Source organism: Desmodus rotundus, chromosome 3 (genome assembly GCF_022682495.2).
Source record: "Desmodus rotundus isolate HL8 chromosome 3, HLdesRot8A.1, whole genome shotgun sequence".
Classification (NCBI taxonomy): Eukaryota; Metazoa; Chordata; class Mammalia; order Chiroptera; family Phyllostomidae; genus Desmodus; species Desmodus rotundus.
The window spans coordinates 102472398-102485724 of NC_071389.1; the positions used below are offsets into that span (position 1 = coordinate 102472398).

Sequence of the window (13327 nt, forward strand, 5' to 3'; positions counted from 1 at the left end):
CGAACTCACTCAGTACCTCCCCTTCCCACAAATGCCCTTCTCACTATCACCAACATGTTTTTTAACAAAAGAACTTCTAGAAAGTATTATCTCTGTTCACTGTCTTGACTATTAATTTGACTCTATTAAAAGGTGGGCTCCCGTCACTATCTTTTCACTGAAGCTTCTCTTTTCAAGACCACCAGTCATCTTTATGTCACCAAATCCAATGGACATGCCTATCTTCACTCTTCCCACTCATCACAGGATTTGATTCAGTTGACCACTCCCTCCTCATGGCACCATCCTCTTCCTATCCCTCTTGATCACCCTTTTTTATCTAACCTCTAACCTTGCTGCTCAGAGTATGACCTTCAGGACCAGCAGTATGAGAGTATCTGGGAGCTTGTTGGGTTTGCAGACTCAGACCCCAAACCTACTGGATCAGAATCTCCAGGCAACAGAACCACCAGGGAACTCCTGGGACATTGAAGTTACAGGATCACTGCTCTGAATGGTGGTGTGCTCAGAGTCCTGGGCTGTACTCTCCTTCTAGGTGGTCTTCAAATGCCAAGAACAAATCAGTAACTCAATAGCAGATAGTGAAGGTAAAGCTCTTAGCCCAAAACTTGGGGCATGGTAAGAGCTTAATAAAGGTTACCTACTAAATTATTACATGCAAACTATACATGGGTGTTTGAGGAAAAACACAGAACCCCATACACAAATACATATCATAAGGCAACTTAAGACTAAATCTTTCTCCCCTCCAAAAACCCCCAGAATTTGTTTCCCCCCAAATATTATAAAAATTCAAACACATAGAAATCCTAACATTCCTACACAGACATCCATTCCTATCAAATCCAATTACCATGCCACAAAAGCTTCATGTTAAGAAGGGAAAGAGTATAGACCCAGAGGAGTGTTCTGTATGCTTACCTGACACTGGATCGCTTCTACCCTATAAGGGTTAAAACTCTTGTAGTATTTGCGACAGTTGTTTGAAATAAACCTAAAGAAAAATTTGTTTGTTTTTTAAATCCAAGTTTACATGTATCCTAGGCTCCCAGTTTTTAAGTAACCCACTCCCTTCCCTTCCATTTTGTTTTTGCTCAACATCTACCCTGAGGTCTTCAGCTCCTCCAGTGCTCAGTCACTTTTTCTTTCTCTTTGAACCTCATTTTCCTTAGCTGTAAAATCAGCTCTTACTCTTCCTTTGATTCTGACAACTACCCAATAACGTACATAAAGTACCATAATAAAAGTCTTCAATAGGCACTAGCTTTTACAATTTCACTCACTGTGCAGCTGAATCCTCGACCTTTTCCTTTTGCCCCAGTCCATTAGCCCCTGCTTTCTTATTTTTCCTCCAGTATTTCCCCACCTGAACTTCAAATTTCTTGTGTTACCCACCAATTCATGTGGTTTCTAGGCTTTGTGTATTTCCTTGTGCACACTTCCTCCCTGCCTTACTTGAACTCCTATTTATCCTTTCAAATCCTTCTTGGACATTATAATGCCTTCCCCTGACAAGGTCAGTCATTCCCTCCTGTGTTATTTCTGTACCATGTCCATGCCACAGGTGCTTCTGCATTGTCACCAATGCGCATTCTGTCTGCGTTACTACTATCAGTATAAATGTCTTGAGGATGAGTTCTATGTCTTGTACTTTGCATCCTAGTGTCTTGGAGTGTTTAAATTAAATCCACTGTTTTTCTTCCAGCCAGAGAATTAAAGCCATTTTTGTTTAGGTAAAAGATCTATTCGCCTCCCGGCCTAGTGAGTGGCTAGCCTGAAAAGTCATGTTTCCATTCAGGTCTTGGTATGTCGTTCTCTCTCCCTCCCGTTCTTTCAGAACAGCACAGGGGATTCCAACTCAAATGCTTGTAGAAGTTACTGAGATAGACCAGGTGTAGACTGTTACAAAATGAAGGGCATGTACCCAGAGGAGAGAAGCTGCTCAGCACCAGCCTACTGTTCTTGTACTGAAACAGAAATCTATGATGTCCACAGTCTGATTGTTCAGGAACATCGGGAAATGCAGACTGTGAAATCTTTCCCTATGCAAATATGCTGACAACCAATCAAAGTAAGGGGGGAACCTGCTTAGCCTAATGGAGTCTCTCACAGGCTAGCCTTTACAGTAAATTCTTTCTCTTGCTGCCCCGCCTTGTGGACTGACAGGGGAGCTAATGCCCAAACCTGTTCAAAATACGCCAACTGAAAAATGATTATAGAAAGTCCCAATGTACACAAGAGTAAGAGTTCATCTAAATAATCTGACATTTTGTCCAACAGAAATACCAAACCCAACAGAACACCAAGACTTGGGTCAGCAGCCTAGGAGGTCATGTGAATTTACTAGTTCAATTCAATTAATTTTCTTTTTTTTTTTAAAGATTTTATTTATTTATTTCTAGAGAGAGGAGAAGGAAGCGAGAGAGGAGAGAAACATCAACTGGTTGCCTCTCACATACCCCCAGTCGGGGACCCAGCCCACAATCCAGGTATATAAGCTGACTGGGAATCAAACCAGTGACCTTCTAGTCTGTGGGGCAATGCCCAACCCACTGAGCTACACCAGTCAAGGCTCAATTCATTTCTGAGTACATATTATGTGACTGGCATGGAGGATGCAGAGATGAATGAGACAGCTCCCTTAGGAAACACATCCTTCCTCCACTTAACATCTTTCCCACTTTGTCCCACTAACTTTTCCTCACCTTACTAGTTCCAGAAATGCACCATACATAAGCACTCTCCCATCTGGTCTTACAATCTTTACAATGAAAATAGCCATATTTTTGTCCCAAAAACTAAAAATAAAAGGGGAAGAGCCTTGTATTATCTTGGGGGGAAAAGGCCAGATCCTTCTTTGCTTGTGGCTTTGTATAGGAGATACAAAAAGCCTCCTTAACCTCATTCACCGCTGTTCACAAGGTTATTACATTAATTTAGTGTCTCATCTCTGAAGGATTAATCTGGGATTCTTCTCCCTGCTCTCACATTTTTTTTGTTTCCACAATGCCACCAGCACGGTCTCCCTAGAAGAAAATTCTGATCACATTTTTCACCAACTTGAAGCCCTTCTTTGTCTCACATTCCCAATTAATAATGATTGCCAGACTTCTGGTCTCCGCATGCTTAAAGCTGGCAGCCTCCTTCACCAAAATGTTACAATACATGGAGGCCATGTAAATATGTGTTTTCAGAACTTCATCCCATCAAATAAAGGAGAAAGGGAAGATTTTACTCTTATTGCCCCAGAAATGGAGGAGGACAGAGAGGAAGGTACTTACAGAAGTCTGAGGAGGGGAAGACAAAGTTCACCTGAAGTTGGGTTTCCTGAGCGGGTGGGTGTCTCTCTGGGCCTGCTTACTCTGTGTTTCCCTAGGACTCAAGTCATCTTCCTTCCCCAACTTGTCCTGCTGCCAGAGTTCCTCCTGCTTGTCCCCTTGCAACCTTGGCCTTGGTTGTAACTTCTGCTGCTGACGGCTGGCCTCGGTGTAACCTGAACGCTCCTGCCTTTCCTTGTCCTTCCCATCCTCCTGCAGCCGGACTAAACCCCTGAGGCCCATCACTGGTGAATAGTGGTCCCAAGCTGGTGATGGCATCTTGGGGACCCTGTGGCCCCAAGGAGAGCAGCTGCACAGGGTTAGAGGGCCCAGTGAGCCCTGCAGAGACCTGTCTACCTGCAGGCTCACCTGCACACCCACCTCCTTGGTATTGGCCTTGCATAGCCACAGGCTCAGGCTGGGGTTCATCTGGGAGAGAATGGCCTTAAGCTGCTCCCTCTTGTAAGGCTCCATGCAGTAGGCCCAAGCATTCGTGGGCACCACCAGCCCGGTCCTGGCCAGGAAAGTGGTTACCAGTAGGGCTGTTGGTGGTCAGAGTCCAGGCCGGCCTAAAGCCAAGTGTTTTCCCTGATACATGCCCTGGGGAACACAGACAAAGTGCTCCATCCGCTGGCCAAGCTTAGTGCAACATCTTGGTACAGTTTGTGTCCTTGCTCTGCCTTCCACCTTCACTGCCCCTTCTTTCTCCTGGTCAAGTTGGTTCAGGTTCATCCCTATCTTTTCCACTTATTTCAGGTTGTGATGGGAGGGGCTGCCTATTACCCTAATTGAAGGGGTGGTAGGAGAGGTACCTACCTACAGAGGCCTAACTGCCACCTGATTCAAATTGCTCTTACCTGTCTTCAATTCTCTGCTCCCAAATCTTTTCAAAGCTGTTTTTCCATTGCTGACTTATTCACAGGCTTGCTATAGTTAACTACTTATTTATTTACAGCTAATAAACAAGTAGCTTATTTATTTATTCCCATAGTAACATACCATTCTAGAGATCCTATTTTAAAGCATATAGTAAAATGAAAACTAGGAGGAAATTATTTGAGCAGCCTTATACTAGAAGAGTATAAGGGAGAAAGTACATTATGGCAGGGCTAATGAAAATAAAGACCAGGGGAACATCGAGCATAAAGTTACGGGGAGGAGGGGTGTACATGGTGAGAGAAAATATATTTCAGAGGGTTCTATGACATACCACAGGTTCAGTCCGCTCTTAGTGAGGACACCCCCCTCCAAAGATGGGGGAAGCAAATTGTTCTGATTTAGAGGGTAAATGCAGATTTAATAGCAGGATAGTTAATTATGTGAGATCAAACCCATTTGAATGAAAACTACGCCTTGTTACCAGGCAAGTTACTTTACGGATTCCCCATCTAACAGTACTAACCAATTTATGGGTTGATTGTAAGACTAAAGGTTATTGCTTGTGAAGCACAAAGCAGACTAACTCGCATGTACAGTAAGCAGCAGTTACTGTTACACAAGGATCTCAGGCCTGTGTTCCTTTGCTACTCAGACCCACCTGACCATAAGCGTTAGTATCTCTATATTGGTCAGGTTTCCTGCTGCAGCTGAGGGTTGTGATCAAACTGAATGATCCCTGAGGCACACACAAGAGCCCATCGTTTTTATAATCCAAGGTTGCTTCTGCTGTTCACTGCTCAAGAGCCTTCCAGAAGCAGTAGGGCCCACCCCCAGAAGCCAGTAGAAGTCTTTTGAGCCATAAACTAACCCGAATTAAGCCTGTGCCGGGCGTGTCTGACCCTGTCCGTGATGAGGACAGAGCCTTGTCTTCAGGGCAGTTTGGAGGTGCCGACAGGCACAAACGGAATGGTCGGTACCATTAGAACGTAAAGGACAGAAGGGCAGCCTGCCGAGGGGAGTAGCTAACAGTGCAGGAAGGATTAGATGGTCTCCCTATTTCTCAGGAGAAGAGAGTGCTCAAAGGTCTTAAACCTGCTACCTTAGAACATCACAGGGTTAGAATTTAAGTCCCTCGGCTTCATACGTCAGCCTGTCCACTCCCCAGGGAACAGCGCCGGAAACGGGTCATCTTCTACCAAGGATCACGCTGGATTTCAAAGGTTGGCAATTTCGGGGCCAGAACAGAGGCCTATCAGAGACAATAGGCCGCGTGCGGCCCCAGAACACACCAGGAAAGGAGAGGGAGTCGCGGAGAGTACACAAGGCAGCCCTCTCAGGGTTGCGAGAGAAGCCGCTGCCTTACAGTTACATTGCAGTCCGACCAGGCGCTGGTGCTCGCTAGCTAAGCTGGGCGGGGCGGCCAGTCTGACTTCCGGGTGCGCGCACGACGCGTGCAGCGTCTAGTCGTCAGCGCGTGACGTAGGGAGTGCGGCTTTGGCGCGAGCGTACGAAAGCTCTCAAAGAGAAGCGGCTGCTCGAGGTTCGTGTGTGCGGAGGGTCGCCGCTGGAAGGTCCTGTGGGTTCCGAAGAGCGGCGTTTGTGCAGGTGGTTAGTATTGTGGAAGCACGCGGGGCCGCCTCAGCCCCGTAGTGGTCGCTGCCTGTCTCACGCAGATGGGGACGGTGGACCGGCCTCCCGGTGGACACTTAGTCCTCTCCTGGGACTCTTTGGCCCCGCCACCCGCTCGGGCTTGGGCTCCTAGCCGTCGCTAGTGTGTCGGTCTGAAGCCTTGCACACGATGAAGTTACTTTTCTGGAATTGTGTGTCGTGAACAAGGTTTCCCGTCTCCGACACTGTGTCCGCCCCACTTCACCCCAGCTGGTGCCTGTGGGACCAAAACGACCTCATTTGAATTGGTTTTTACCGCTAATGAGAGCCCTCGCCACACGTGACTAGTTAACGTAATTAAAATTAATGTCAGAAAGGCTGTTCATGGGGACGGAGATCATCAGTGTCGCTTTAAACTACTGTACTCTTCTGATTCTACCTCATTGTCATTTAAAGGCCTCACCTCATGAAGTGTGTTCTGTTCTATTTTGCAGACTCAATTTCCAGGCGTCGGAGTAATATTGTAGAGTAAAATGCCTATTGGATGCAAAGAGAGGCCAACTTTTTTTGGAATTTATAAGATGCGGTGCAACCAAGCAGGTACTGACAAATTTTATATAAATTGATCAGTTATACTGGGCAAATGTTTTTAGAACATTAAGTAAATATACATGCTTGCTGGAAGGAATCCAATACTTCACTTTTTTGTTTACACTGTAAACTGTTCTTTATGAAATCATAAGTCCAGTTAAGAGAATGAATATTTACCAAATGATATAGAACCCCTGGTGGATAAAGAGGAGACTGGTCCCTTGATTAGCAGTAGGAAGAATTGGTTTTACAGCAGAACTTCCAGCAAATGAGAATAATTGACAATGTTATTTTGTAGCAGGTGTCAATTTTTTTGGTCTTAGTACTCCTGATACTCTTAAAAATGATAGAAGGCCTCAAAGAGCTTTTCTTTATGTAGGTTGCTATATTAGAAATTAAATTAAAAACTTAAAAAATATGTTATAATTCACTTGCAAATAAAAATAAACAATGCATATTAATGAATGACATCTTTATGAAAACTATCTATTTTAAAAAAGGACATTGTTTTACATTTTTGCCATTCTCTTTAATATCTGGCTCAATCGAAGACGGCTAGTCTGTTGTGATATGTTGCTTTGGTGGAAGACCCATCCTCACATGGCAATGTAGTTGGTAAGAAGGGAGTATTTTAATAGTCTTCAGTTAATTATGGGAATTTTTCTCCCATACTACACCAACACTTAAGTGATAGTTTCTTAAAAGTTGCAATGTGGAATCTGAAACCATGTCATGAACTGTTCATACTTTGGTTACATTAAACTCTTTTAGTTTTTCTTGCACTTTGAATGAATCTTTTATCTATACTGTAACATTATGCACTGATTAGGAAAGTGCCTGTGTTCTGAATAACACAGATATTCCCTATATTGACACATTGCAGTAAACAATGTTTTAAAAAATCATATTTCTTAGTTCACTGATGTCATCAGAAGTCTTTTAAATATGGGAGGATATCACGCTGTCAGAGCCTAGTAAAGTTTAACAAAATTCTAATTTTCATTTGAAAGCTCACATTGTATCATTGGCTGTTGTTTTCCCTCAATGACAAGCCCACTTCATTTCATGTCTCCCAGACCACCCAACTAAGAATGACTTAGTTACTCTTTCTAGTAAAAATGGCGCTTTCTATGAAAAAAGTGCTAATTCAGCTCATAACTCATGTGAGTGCTTTTCTAGACAACTGCTATACTCAAATATGCAGAAATGCTTATGCATACTTTTCATTTTGTCACAGAACATTAAACAGATGCGTTTTTAATATTAATATTGGGCTTTAGTGTTACTAATTTACTTCATTAAGGACATTTTATTTTATTTTTTCTTTTATTGATTCCAGAGGGAAGGGTGGGAGAGAGAGAGAGAGAGAGAAACATTGAACGATTGCTTCTTGCACGCTCCCTGACAGGGGAGCAAATCTGCAACCCAGGCATGTGCCCTGACTGGGAATCAAAATGGTGACCTTTTGGTTCACAGATCAATCAATGCTCAACCAACTGGGCCACACCAGCCAGGGCATTCATTATGGACATTGTAAATTAAACTGGGCTTTCTGTTTTTGTTTTTGTTTCTTCACAAGTACATGGTGATGAAGAATATAATGATTACTACTAGTTTGCTGCCACTGCCTTAACTCACACAAAAATATCATCAGTTTTACTTATCACTGGTGTAATGTCAACATTGTGAAAAACAAAGTGATGCCTTAGTATTATTATGAAAATAGTTTTTACCTTAGGGACCTTTTAAAGAGGTCCCCCCAGTTTTTCCACAGTCCACACTTTTAGAAGCACTACTTTAAGAGTAGAAAGGTCAGAGTAGATGTTTTGTTATTTGTCTTTAACAACGAATCATTTTATTCCCTTTTATTTGTGAGTCTAAACATTCCTTACCAATAGATTCATCACATCTACTTATATAGTCTATAAATATTTGAATTGTGTCTGTAGAATGTATTCCTACTATGGTTTTTGTTTTTAAATAATGAATATTAGATAAAGAAAACTTTAGCCTTGGCTGGTGGCTGAGTTTGTTAGAGTGTCGTCCTGTACACCAAAAGGTTGAGGGTTTGATTCCTGGTCAGGGCACATGTCTAGGTTGTGGGTTCAATCCCCAGTCAGTAGGGGCACATACAGGAGGCTATCAATTGATGTTTCCCTGTCTCTTTCTGTCTTACTGCCCCCTTCCTCTCTAAAAAGCAATAAAAACATATCCTTGAGTGAGGATTAAAAAATAAAACTTTAGAATAGCTAATGTAGTTAAGAGCTATCTCGTTGTAACTTTTGTAAACTTCTTCTACCTTACTACAGATTCATAACAGAACAGGCGAATGATCCTGTTTAATTAAATGTGCTTTAACAAAGGTCATCCACAGTCCAAATCTCAAGCATCCTTTTATTTATAATGATCTTTACTGGCTCATGAATTTTTGTGCTCTTAATTAAAACCAAGATGAGATGTTTATTTTTCTTACAGATTTAGGACCAATAAGCATTAATTGGTTTGAAGAACTTTCTTCAGAAGCTCCACCTTATAATTCTGAAACTTCAGAAGAATCTGAATTTAAAATCATCAGTTATGAACCAAACCTATTTAAAACACCACAAAGAAAACCTTATCAATTGGCTTCAACACCAGTAATATACAAAGAGCAATGTCTAACTCTGCCACTGTACCGATCTCCTTTAAAAGAATTGGATAAGGACAGATTAGATTTAGGTAAGTAATATGATGTAGACTAGGGAAGAATATGAAGCAGGAATTCAGACTAACCTATATTAAGAATCCCTACTCTGTCATTAACTCTGTTATGTTGGTCAGATCAACCTCTCTGGCTTCACTTTGCCCACCTAAAAAATGGAGATGATAAAAATACTATCTGATGAATTCGGATTAAATAAAAATGTAGGTACTTAATAAATGTTCCTTTTCCTACTTCCTTTAATTAATACGTCCTTCCTACTGAGATTTGCTAAGTTATATCTTTCCTATCTGTACAAAAACAAAAACGCACCCTAGGACTTTAAATTGTATTTCTGCACGTTGTCTCAGAGGACAGGGAATATTATTTTCATCTAATTTCCTGTTTTGATAGCAGTTTCCCTGGCCTATGTGCCAGATATTTACAATCAATCAAATATTGGTCATTTATTGCTTGCTTGATTTAAGTAACATCCTCTCCCTTTCTTTGGAATATTATTCACTAGTAAGGAGAATTAAAGAACACAGATAAATTATAGTCTTAAGATTGAATGTGGTACATGGAAAAGTACAAAAAATACAATGAGAATTGAGAAGAAAGCATAAATAATATTGGGAGAAATAGGAAATGATTTATTTGAGTTAAATCTTGAAGGGTAGAAAATGGGACAGAGTGATAGTGTTCTAGGCAGAGGAAAAACATGAAGAATATGCAGTTTGTTAGGAGAATAGCAAATAATTTAAATCATTTGGAGTGTCAAATCTGACAGGGACCAATAACAACCTAAGGCTAAAAAGCAGATTAGAGGCAGGTATCAAATGCCAAGCTAAAGAAAGTGAATTTATTTGATTGTCAAGCAGAAAAATCAGCAAATTTAATCATGCTCCTACTCCCTGCTTCAAACCTTGGATTACCTCCCTTTTGCCCTCATGATAAAATTCAAACTCCTTAATGTGATTACAAGGTCCTTACAAAGTGGCCTTTAACCTCTAGGAAGTCAGTCTTGCATGAGAGAAAATATTTAAATAAATATTCTAGTGTGGTACCTGTTACAACAGGAGCTTGGACACAATACTGTGTTGTGGACATAACAAAGGGAGCAGCCTTAGGTCTTAATGTGGTCATGGGAAGCTCTAAAACCGGATGATACTGAATATTCTAAAAAGTAAAGGATACACCTAGAACCAGTGGTTTATTCTCTAAATTTAATCTGCAGTGATTGGTTTATTCTTAATCAGGGAAGGGTAGGAATGAGTTAATACAACCACTTGACTATGGCAGAGAACCTGATGTTTTTAAGGTTACAGTGCATAAGTAATTCAGTTGACTGTAGTTTCAAGACATTTTGCTTTTAAGTTTACTTTAAATTCAGTATTGAAATGTAAGACTTAAGCAGTTTTTTAAACTACTTTGTTCTAACACCTAATGCATTATCTTTTAAAAAAGAATTATCCCTGAAGTTCCGTAAGGAACTGTTTTTCTCAGCAGCCCATCCTTTTGCATAAAATACAAGTTTATCTTACCATTACTCAGCTTATTTGTGAGATTCTCAAGGTATTCGGGAAATACTTATTTTGGTATGTACTTGTTTTTGCCTGGTTCATTTTAAAATTTTTATTCTTTACAGTTGGGTTTCTTTTTATTGCGGACCCAATATTAATACTTTATTATTAACTAAAGTCCTTTGTTTATATGTATTAGGATTTCTTTGACAGGTCCGTGGGTTTTGACAAGTGTATAATGTCGTGTATACACCATTACAGTATCATGCAGAGTAGTTTCACTGCCCTAAAAATCCCCTGTACTCCAGTTCACCACCACCACCCTTCCACAAGGCCCCTGGCAGCCACTGATCTTTTTACTGTATGGTTTTGCCTTTTTCAGAATGTCATATACATAGTTGGAATCATACAGTATGTAGCCTTTTCAGATTGGCTTCTTAGCAATATAAGATTTATTTGTGTCTTCATGGCATGATAGCTCATTTCTTTTTATCACTGAAAAATGTTCTATATTTTGGTTGCTTGCAGGTTTTGGAAATTATGAATAAAACTGCTATAATGATTCATGTGTAGGTTTTTATTGTGGACCTAAGTTTTCACATCATTTGGGTATTTGCCAAGGAGTACAATTTGCTGGATCCTATGTTAGAATTATATTTAGTTTTGTAAGAAACTGCAAACTCTTTCAAAGTGGCTGTACCATTTTGCATTTCCACCAGCTATAAATGAGAGTTCCTCTTGCTCCACATCCTCACCAACATTTGGTGTTGTCTGTGCTTTTGATTTTCATTCTAATAGGTGTGTGGTGGTATTTCATTGTCTAGTTTATTTTTTAAGTCCTTTTTTTAATCTTTTTAAAGTGAACAGGGAAAAGATGAAATTTCAAGATATACGTTTAGCTACTTTTTAGCATCTTTAAAAGTTTCATAACAGAAGAAAATGGACACAGCTGTATACAAACGTTAATAAAAAAATGATACAAAAGGAAGTTGGATATTTTGTTGAAGTGGGTTTTTTTAACTTATATGTGCATTTGGCTTATTAGTGATTATATCTATTCCCTGTCACTTGAGAAAGGAGAATATAATACAATGTTTTGTATATGCTACTACAAATAGTTTTCAGTTTGGTTTTTGCTTGACTTACTAACTCTGATGGCTTGTCTTCCCCAAAGCTTCTCTAGGTTAGAGATTGTAGGATCAGTTAAAGCAACTATTTTTAAAAGAAGTTTTTAAGAGTAATAATAAGTGCCTCGAGTGCCCAATTTGTGATACAAAAAATAGGAATGTTGAAAAACTGTAGGTAGGATTTGCTAGAATCACATACAGCTTTGGAAACCCTGTCTTAACATTATTGTCTGAGAAAGTAGATGTGTTCAACAGGAATGGAAGTATTATGTGTTGCTATCTACAACCCACCTTTCTAAACCTTGCTAATTTATTCAGCCAATGTTTGTGGAATGACTATAACATCAGGAATTATTGTAGTTGCTAAAGATACAATGATAAGTAAGACAAAATCTCTACCTCAGGGAACTCACAGTCTGACAGGGGAAACAGGAACAGTGTATGATAAACTCTGCAGGAACATAGGAGGAGCGTGCACTAAGTCTCAGATTAGGGGCCAGTAAAGTTTTCTGGAAGACATAATTTCAAAATGGGAGCCTGAAAGAGGATGTTTCAGGTTAAGAGAAATAAAATGAGAAAGAAACAATTTGTACGATGGTTCTCTCTAGAATGAGAGAGCCATTCTTGCAGTCTATGCAAGTGGTTGGGAATAGCTGAAGAAGAGTACGAAAAAATGTCATCATAGAAAGTAAGACAGAAGATTGTGAAGGCCTTGTTACTACAGAGTTTTATTACGGAGTTTGAACTTGATCTTGACACCAAGATCTTGAAAGGTTTTCAGCAGAAAAGTATCAAAAAGTATCAAAGTACCTATGGTCAGATTAGGTACCCTGGTAGGTTTTCAGTAAATGTCTTTTCCTTTACTTTTATCCTCCATGACATCATAGAACTGTGTGTGACTTAATAATAGGACAAAATCACATTCCACTTTGTCTTCCACTTGGTACACATTTCAAAAAATTTTCTGCTACTATATTCTGAACTCCTTGAGGATAAAGCTGTATCTTGATTATATTATTTAAAGTGCCTTATGGGTATTATATGCATATAACATGGTTGTTAAAATGGAGGCAGACATCCCTTTTTGGGAGGAGTTGGCAAATTGAGTAGCCAATTCAGACCAAACTCCCTGTACATTCTCCTTCCCGGTATAGATGAGACTTTTTTGGTTTTAAATACTTCAGGAAATGAAAATTCACAATACAGAGCATGTATATCTTCACTGAATTATTGTACTCTTTTTAGGACAGCATATTACCAATAGTAAGCATAAAAGTTGTTGCACAATGGAGGCTAAAATGGATCAAGCAAATGATGTTATCAGCTCACCTCTAAATTCTTGTCTTAGTGAAAGGTATGATGAATACTTAAATGAAAAATTTTCCTGCATATGGTATTTGTTTTATAGAAATACATCTAATTTTCACACTAATATTCTGAGTGAAAGCCTAAAAGAGAATCTTCTTTTGGGTTGGCCAAAAAATTCGTTTAGTTTTTTCTGTACAGTGGCTCTAATAGTGCTTAGTTGTCTTTAACTTCATTTGAAACAATTTTATTAGATTGTATTGTGATAGCTGACATATTAGTGTGCATTTTTAAAAA

General features: G+C 39.9%; 2 protein-coding genes across 2 annotated transcripts in view; one reads left to right on the forward strand and one right to left on the reverse strand.

The window, feature by feature from the left end:
- Positions 1-2721: 2721 nt before the first annotated feature.
- Positions 2722-4932, reverse strand: LOC112323161 (protein ZAR1-like). The gene is given in 3 exon segments (XM_053920717.1): positions 2722-3850; positions 3853-3875; positions 3877-4932. Coding segments are annotated over 3 exon segments (738 nt in total). The 5' UTR covers positions 4050-4932; the 3' UTR covers positions 2722-3308.
- A 788-nt stretch (positions 4933-5720) lies between these two features.
- The window catches only part of BRCA2 (BRCA2 DNA repair associated), a 74273-nt gene continuing 66666 nt past the window's right edge, over positions 5721-13327 (forward strand). The window contains exons 1-4 of the mRNA XM_053920682.2: positions 5721-5804; positions 6299-6404; positions 8871-9113; positions 12971-13079. Coding sequence (XP_053776657.1) covers positions 6338-6404; positions 8871-9113; positions 12971-13079 — 419 coding nt within the window. The 5' untranslated portion in view covers positions 5721-5804; positions 6299-6337. The remainder of the gene's footprint in view (positions 5805-6298; positions 6405-8870; positions 9114-12970; positions 13080-13327) is intronic.